General features: G+C 40.4%; 1 protein-coding gene across 7 annotated transcripts in view; it reads right to left on the bottom strand.

Annotated features, from left to right (window-relative positions):
• Positions 1 to 379: 379 nt before the first annotated feature.
• The window catches only part of MYPN (myopalladin), a 66,173-nt gene continuing 57,673 nt past the window's right edge, over positions 380 to 8,879 (bottom strand). For all 7 annotated transcript variants that reach the window (XM_081862951.1, XM_081862953.1, XM_081862955.1 and 4 more), the window contains 5 exons: positions 8,695 to 8,821; positions 7,764 to 7,971; positions 6,628 to 6,793; positions 5,749 to 5,882; positions 380 to 4,920 (listed from right to left, as the gene is read on the bottom strand). In XM_081862951.1, the coding sequence (XP_081719077.1) occupies positions 4,751 to 4,920; positions 5,749 to 5,882; positions 6,628 to 6,793; positions 7,764 to 7,971; positions 8,695 to 8,821 (805 nt within the window). In that variant the 3' untranslated portion in view covers positions 380 to 4,750. The remainder of the gene's footprint in view (positions 4,921 to 5,748; positions 5,883 to 6,627; positions 6,794 to 7,763; positions 7,972 to 8,694; positions 8,822 to 8,879) is intronic.

Here is an 8,879-nt window from a genome sequence, read left to right as displayed (position 1 = left end):
GAACTCACACAGAGATTTGAGCAGCTATATTTTAAATAGTCTCAAAGGACAGGAAGCAGCTTTCTGGCTTAATAGTGTTCTCATACACTATGTGCTGATTCTGGGGATGTCTTTTCGGCTTTGCAAAGTTTGTATTGTCTTAGCCAAGCTCAGAAACGAACAAAATACATTTATAAATATATGAATTTTGAAAAGCTCAATTAAAAACCCCCTGCTCATTTTAGGGTGGTTAAGTTTTATTGAACCACCTGAGTCCTGAGTGAGTACTTAAAAGATAATGTTTATTTTGTTATGAAAATTCTGTCCTTTTGCAGGTACATCTTTTGTTGCATAAGCCAATGTATGGGCCTATGGCCGTAAATAAAATTACTACTATTACTGCATAAGCCAAAATAATTGGTTCATAGTGCAAAGACAGTTTGGCTTCTGTTCAATGAAATGAAGGGGAAAAAGAGCTCAAACAATATTGCAGAAGAAGAAAACTCTGGCAGAGCATCTGTACTGCATTTTGGTTATATAAGTGATTGCAACTATCTTTTCATATGTTATCCACACAACTGATATCACAAAATCAAAAGTTGTTGTATAAAATATTGTAAAACTGCCCCTAATATGGCTGTTGTTTAAGAAAAGAGCTTCACAGGGAGACTGCAATGTGAAACCACTGAATTAAAATTAAAGTACAGCTTCAGTGCTATCAACTGCAACTTGAAATGGGACAAAGGTATTTATTACTATTATCACATTTCATGTGTTAATTAGCTGACCTAATTCCAGGGTGCCTATCTTATCAACAACTGTTTTGTAAAATTATCACCGTCTCTGTTCTTTATGCATTTCATTTTCCTCTGACCTCACTCCTTGCAATCCCTCCCAGGTGTGTGCGCGTGTGCCTGTGTATATATATCTCAAGATAAAGCTTCATGCATCTGCTGTGGTTGACTGTAGACAATGGAAGATTTGCCATAATACATATATTTTTAGTCTTTAAGGTGCCACAAGACCCTTGGTTGTTTTTGCTGCAACATACCTGACATGGCTACTAGTCTGGGAGGTTTGGGTGGGGGATCAACAACTGTCAGTCATGACTAAAATCCATTGAAATAAACTATAATTAAATCAGTTGTAACAAAATTCACTGAATGTTGACATTCACACATGAACACTGACAATTCTAAGTAATGTCTTTAATTTCCAGAAATATTTATATGCCTTGCATTTTTCAGATATACACAACCAATGAATGCTGCCAATCACGTATAGGTAATTTTTAACATTCACTGGTGTATACAGGCAACTCCCAGCTTACGTACATCGAACTGATGCACAACTATACATGCACACATCGTGCTGAACCTGGAAGTGACTTTCAAAATGGCAAAAACGGCCCTTAAAGAGCCCAGAAAAAGGCAAAAGGCATGAAAACAGCACCTAGGAATCCCAGGAGCCCTTATACCAACAGCTGATGCCGGTGAAGAGTTGGAGTTTGAGAAAGGAGGTTTGAAGGGAGTGATTGTGGTGGAATTTGGTGTCTCGTAAGTGTTGCTGTTTTTTAAAGAGTTGTTCAAGCATTTCCAGTGGTTTAGATGGTGTTTGCAGGCTTTTCCAATGGTATTTCAAATATACACAATTTCAGCGATGCTTGCAGTACCTCAGAACCATGGTTTATTTTCAGCTGGAACACAGTTCCAGCACCGCAGGTGGGCACCATTGCCATTATAAGAGAACAAGGGAGGCATTAATGGTGAGTTCTGGCACCTCTTTTTCTAGAAAAATTGCACTGCTTAGAACGTAACCCCTGTGTAAATTGGGAGTTGGCTGCACCTGACTTTTCAGGTTGGGCACAGCTATTGTCTGGAGCATTTACACATGAATAGAAAGGGTGGAATTCAACATAGTGTTAAGTGAATGCTCCATCAGTGCAGGGATTTCTGCTTGCACAATGGAACCCTGTCTAAATCCTAAATCTAAGGGAAGGGAGAGGGCAGAAAGTCCTGCCACACAAGTAGAAATTCTTGCACTGATGGAACACAGTAGCTGAATACCTCTAAACTTTAACCAAACTTTGGACATTTGCTGTAACATTTATGTGTCCTGAGAGCAGTGTTTTTTCCTGGAGGAAACGGGGGGTACTCAAGGGTACACAGTACCAGCACCCTTTCCCCCCCAGAAAAAAGCACTGCCTAAGAGACTTCTCTGCTGTTAACATAAATCATAGTATTCCTTTGTTCTTGAATCAGCAATCCCCTATTTATTGCACCTTTGTCTGCAAAAGTGTTTATAGCAAAAATGACACAATGATATTATTTGTATTCAACACTTAAGAAGACGGACTCCATCTTTCTCTATGTGGGCAGTTAAAAGTAATCCTTAATTTCATGTACACATTCTGAGTATGATTTTAAATTATCAAAGTTTAGAATATATTTTGGGGACAAGTTCCGCCCACCAAGTTCTGCTCTTTGTAGAAGGTAGCATACCCATTTAAAAGCACTTGATCTCATGATATTAGTGCATTAGAATAGTCCAGTTTCTGCCCTAATTTAGAGAGCATTACCAGGCAACCCAGGACATTGTGCTGCCTGAGGTCCAAGATAAGCCATAAAGCTCTGTCCTTCACAAAGATAATGGCTGGTGGTGGGGAGGAGACTTAAGAGGAACAGCTAAAGCGCTGCTGCCACTGGCACCCAGCATTTGTGGCCTGAAGCAGTTCCCTACTTTGCTTATTGGTAGGGCCTGCTTGTTTATGAGAAAGCAGAGGATATGGCCTCAAATGACATTTCCTTCTTTTTGTACTCTGTCTTACTGACATCAGAATCAGACCTTGAGCTAACTAGCAATGATTGAATTCAGTTTCATATTCTGTTTTACTCTATCAACAGCCATCAGGAACATCATACCAAACTAAGTCACCTGCCTTTCATTTGTATCAATCCTTTAAAACTTGCTCATGTTAAAAAGTCTTAGCATATCTTCCTTCTCCTGTCTATATTTGTAAATATTGAATTTCTGGCAGACTTCCATGAGCTTGATGATTCTTCAGTGAAAAAAGCTAGTGATCTCAGGTCATGTGTGTATGGTGGGTGCGGGTGCTTATCACTAGTGCAGTAGTAGAAAATTCTCAGGCTCTTGGTTTGGATTAGAATTTATTTCTATTTCTTGGAAGGGTTCAACCTGTAGGGAGATTATACAGCCAAGTGGCTATTCTCTACTATTAATACCTATAGCAATCTTATTTTTGTGCTTTATGGGGGTCTTTGGCAGACCTGATGGCAACAGAATAATCCTTTAGCAATAAAATTGGAATCACACACCTGAGAAATAGCTTAAACATTAAGAAAATGCTAACACATATCCCTAGCTTTGAGATTTTGTTTAGAATACTGAATAAAAAAGAAATGCAGTTAAACTGGTTAATGAGATGTATTAGTAAATACCTCTCTCTCATAAATAGCTTTTGTGTGTGTTCATTCTGCTACATGCAAATAACAATTGTTTTTTCTGGGTGCAGGTGTGACATTTTACGAAAAATGCTAAAGTTTTGCTCTAGAATCAGATGCATAATTACCTCTTTGAAAACTGGGAGCTCTACTAGTACCCAAAATGAAACAAATTTATTTGATTGGAATGGGCTATAGTTTGTTTAGTACAGAATATCTGTATAAGTATTTTCTCATCAGTGTGTGTCCAAAGTGGAGGGGCGGGGAAGGAAGTAGGATGGTCAGGTGGAACTCAGTTATGTCCATCTGAAAATGTCGGGTAGTTATAGGTCCATTTGCAAAGTATTTGGATGGCATCCTTCCACTGTACACACACAATTATCCAAACCTCCAGCTGAGAAAGGAATTCATATCACAATGAAACAAAAATAACCTGTATGCTATTTATTTTTGTTTCAAATTAGGGAATTCCGAAAATGAAAAAGAACTAGTAAGCACACTTCAAAATGCACATAGCAATGGTAGCTGTGGTGTCTATATAATGTGTGTTTTGTAGGATATAAGCTGTTTAATTGCACATGTTAACATCCAAACTATATGCATGGTGTTTTTCCATTAGGATTTGATACACCATGAGTACATAAATTCATGGAACATAAGCCCACAACATTTTTTTAAAATGTTCTGCGGTATTTAGCAGTTCCTTTTTGAAATGCTACGCCTATCTGCATTCACCAAATCTCTTATTGATGTAATTGTGTACTCCTCCTGAACAGATCTTTCATGATTCATTTCAATTTTTTTGCTGACATTTGACTTGTGCTTTGTGACTGTCAGCCACATTTTATGTATTATATTCAAAGTCATGCAGCTTACCCTCTTTCAGAATTCTCACAATGTCAATACTTCTCCTGGTCGTGTTCAGCTGGATGTCCAAAACCTTTACCATTATGCGTTTAAGGTACAGTAGTTTGTTTTTTAATTCAAGCAGAAAAAAGTGGGCAGAGCTTTTTCTTTTAACAGCTTAAAACTCAGCTGCCTCCCCTCATAATACTTGGGAGGAGTAAAACAACAGAGCACTGAACTTGCCGCAGTGCATTCAATGCTACAGTGACCCCACAGTACAATGCTGAACTAAGATCTTGTACAGTATGTTACTCACAGGAATTGCAGCAACCCTACAGTTACTCAACAAATACAAGTTGCTTGTAAACCTTGAGCCTCCTGGCTTGTACCTTCCATTCTTTTTCACAGTTCTAGTTACGGGGTGGTGGTTGTTTTTTGGCAGGTAAGATTGGAATCGGAGGTTTTTAAAGTTCTTCACTTTCTACCACAGGCTGGGATGGTGACGAAAACCGCACTGGATTCTCAACAGTCGAGAAAGCAGAAAAAATGTCGAGTCCTTGCCCCGAGAGATTTGCATATCGGGTGCCACCAGGGCGAATCTTTATTGGCTGAGGGATCTGTTGATGCCACTGGGCTGGAGCCAAAAGCAACAACAAAAATCATAAACACCGTACACAAATCTCAAACATCTCTCTTCAATCATACATAAAGACACTGAATGAAACCTAAGAACTAGTGGGAACATGATGTTTCCAGTTGTCAACTGTTCCCAAGCTACTCAAATTAGAGAACTCCCTAGTACAGGGATGGCTAATGCCTTTTGTGGCCAAGGGTAAAATGGACATGGCAGAGGCACAAAAATGGATGTGGCGAAAGCAGATAATAACTTACTTTCTACTCCACCCAGAGCCAGTCCCTTCCCTTCCTTAATCCCACCAAATACATTCTATTTGTTTGTATTCTGTCTTCCTGACTCTTCGGTATCCAACTCGGACCAAGCTACTTCTAACTGCCTCCCCATTATCTAAGTTGCTGTCTTTGCTAGTCACCCTCTGTTCAAAGCTCATCCATATATTCTACCTGGAATCTCAAGAGTCTCAGTTCAGCTGAAACAGCATAGCCCTGAGCAAACTTATCTCCCTTTATTATGTCAACCAAGCAAAAGATCTCTAAATTAAAGAGACAATGCTAAATTCAAGAGAATATCCCAACAGAGGAATAAGATGAGAAAAGGCTACAAGCTACCACCATGGAATTGGTATTGGTGAAGTATATCAGTTCAATGATTTTATTACTGAAATCAGGGCTGAGGAAGCTGAGCCCCCATCCTGATATTGGTGGGCTACAAACTCCCATCACCCCTAAGCATTGACCCTGCTGGCTGGGCCTGATGGGAGTTGAGTCCCACAACACCCAGATGGCCACAGGTTCTGCACCCCATACTTAAACTACACACACTTACCGTATATGTCAAGTCTAGCAGTGCAAGAGACGATACCAGCCTCGTTTTTTGCAGACAAAGTGTACCAGCCAGCATCCACTTTCTTAGCGGGCTGAATCAGAAGGCAAACATACCCTGTAGCATCTTGATGCATACTGAAAACAAAAATACCAAGGGTTCTTGTGTTATTTGCTGATATAACTGGGGCTGTCATAACCATACAAGGAAAGGAAACTACACAAATATTTTGGGTAAGGCCTGGCTTAGTCCCCAGCATCTCCAGGTAAGGTTGGGAAAGACTTCTGTCTGAAACCCTAGATAGCTGCTGCCAGGCAGTACTGAGCAATTTCCTTTCAATGTTCACATCTGTCCCTCTCTCCCAGCTACAACAGTAGTAACCACGAGAAAGAAAATTTTCCCAGTGCACCTAAATTCTTAGACTAGACTAGGTGTCCTGGAAATGACATGTTGCATTGCTCCTCTTGTATGGAACAACACTATGGAACGATAACTTTTCTTACAAACATTTTCTGTGTTTATATGCTTGTTTACTTGCAAACATACATAATACATACAAAGTACATGCAGCCATGGCCAATTGTGGTTGTTCAGTGCATGCTTACGCAGCAATTTACAGGCATAAAGACTTCTGCTGCAGGATCCCTCTCTTTAATAGAGCAGTCTTCTTACACAAAACCTGTAAAAACAGAGCCATACATGCTCCAGCCCTTATAGTGGATAAAATAGACTTCATGGGTAATATGGACTTTATGTTTGGAACTTAGTCCTTGCTGTTTCTTAGGCCTTATGCAGGATAATATTAACTTTCCTGGGCAAGCAAATGCCTCCCCACTTGTAGAATGTCAGGTATTATCCCATTTTAAAAATATTTAAAGCTACCTCATCCTCTCTCTATGGGGAGGAATGGTGTCATTGTCTTTCTTCCAATAAAAGACTGGGGGTGGCATTCCAATCACTCTGCATTCTAGCCGGACTGGATGTCCTTCTGGTACTCCACAGTTCTGTAATTTCTCAAGAATCACTGGAGCTTTCTTAACTTCTTTTTCTGGAAAAGATGGAACCAAAGGCTTGTGTGATTCTCCTATCTGGTTTCTCTCTCACCCCTCACCCTTCCCTCAGCCCCACTGGACCACAGTTTAATTTAATGTTAACATTCAGACCTGCAAACAAAATGTATAACGCTACAAAATTAGTCATGTGATTCTCCAGGCTTATTTGGCAAATTGCAGCCCACCATCGGAAACAATACAATTCACAACAGTATAGTTTCTGGAAGACCCCAAAATATGTGTATGTATCTGTTTGTGTATGTCTGTTGGCAGTGAGAGGGCATGAGTACAAACCTTCCTACAACAAAGACACAATTTACTTAATGGAAATTGCTGGAATTGGCCGATAGAAGCTTGATCATTTTCAGCCCCGTTTTCCTCCTGCCATGTTCATATCACTATACCGGATTACATATTAAAGTTCCCTTCCTCCAAAAAAAGGCGCTTCCTCTGGAGGAAAGGAATCACTTCTGGTAGTCCACTGTTGACTGATTTGCTTTTCAAAAAACAAACATGCAATCTGCCTTTCTTCCAATATACAAATAAATATAATGCTGTTGTCACACAACCCCCCTACAGGAGGACCTGTAGTGCCACATCATAATCCTGGATTTGTGTGATGTCAGGGTCCAGTAAGAATGGCCATGGCATAGGAGCTTGAAGGGAAGGGATTTGGCTGCCTTCTCCTTAAAGGTCCACTGATGGGGGAAGGCCTTTTAAAATAGGTCTCCTTGTGCAAGTGCCCTAGCAAGGTGCTTCTTACTCTCATGTAATTCCAGCAATATTCTGCATGACAAAGGTTGGTTCCATCCTTCAGGTATGAAATGGGGCAAGTTCCCTTAGTATCAAGAGACACAATAAATTCAAATAATGAGGATTTTCATTTGCCTCTGTTTTGGCCAACGAAACCATGACACTGCAATGCATGATGTAGCCTCTGCATTAAACATCAAAAAACAGCCTTACCTACAACACTAAGCTCCAGGCTGAATGAATTTTGTCCTGTTTTGTTAGTGGCAATGCAAGTGTAAATTCCAGCATCGTTTTGTGTAAGCGGATCAATAAGCAGAGAGTGCACTCCTGTCTCTCTGACCAGCATCTTATGAGTGGTGTCTGGTAAAACTGGCTTGCCATTCAGAAGCCACATCAGGTCAGGAGGTGGTAACCCACTCACCTAATAGACAAACGAAAAAGGAAGCAAACAAAAACCAACAGTGACGTTGTTGTTGTTGTTGTTGTTGTTGTTGTTGTTGTTGTTGTTGTTGTTAAATTTCCCCATCCATGCCTTTAAGTAAAACAGATTAGGTCCAGAGTGAGATTAAAACATCCATCACTTTGTGTTCCATTTCTGTTTTGCTCCTTGGTGCTCCAAATATTCTCAAGAGGAAACTGTGGGGAAATTCATGCCATCTTTGTAAGTTACAAGCTTTAATGCAGGACGTGGTGCAGGGCCGGAAGAGGGCCCCTACCCCTGCTGAAGTACAATGTTAAAGAGGAACAGAAGGCAACAAATTCTGTTATGCCTGAACTGAGCAGGAGACCACGTCAAAAATATATATTTTATGATCCATTTGCTTATGTTGCCTTTTATTCGTTCGAAGAGTGCATTTTGTTCATTTCTACTTTCAGTTACACATTTGGGTTGTATGGCTGTGACAGGGGCAAGAAGAGAGTTGGTGGCTTTAAGTACCTCTGCTCTCCTCCAGGCTTGTGATTTTCTCTGGGTTGAAAGTTTCCACAAAAGCCAAATGTTTTAAAGTTACATACTGATAGTTATGGAGTTTTGTTGTTGTCATTTTTTTTGTGGTGATCAGCCTGAACCCAGCCTGCACTGATTTTCTCTGAAGAGATGATCAAATGCTAACGCAACAGGGCAAACAAAAAAAAGCCAGCGAACCTTGCAATCCAGTCTACAAAGCCGTCCTTCGTGAGCTACCATGTCCCCAGGTGCCTGCAGAAAATAAGGCCGGAAAAATCGCTCCTGGACAGGTTCCTTATCTCCTTCTGGTATACGGGATCTTCCCCTGCAATGCAAAAACCTGTAAACATGGGATGAGCTTGGGAGGCAGGGCTGCCATCTTA

This window comes from Podarcis erhardii (genome assembly GCF_964252035.2).
Source record: "Podarcis erhardii genome assembly, chromosome: 5".
Taxonomy (NCBI): Eukaryota; Metazoa; Chordata; class Lepidosauria; order Squamata; family Lacertidae; genus Podarcis; species Podarcis erhardii.
Note: the sequence above shows the minus strand (reverse complement) of the source record. Positions and strands in the feature narration are given on the sequence as shown.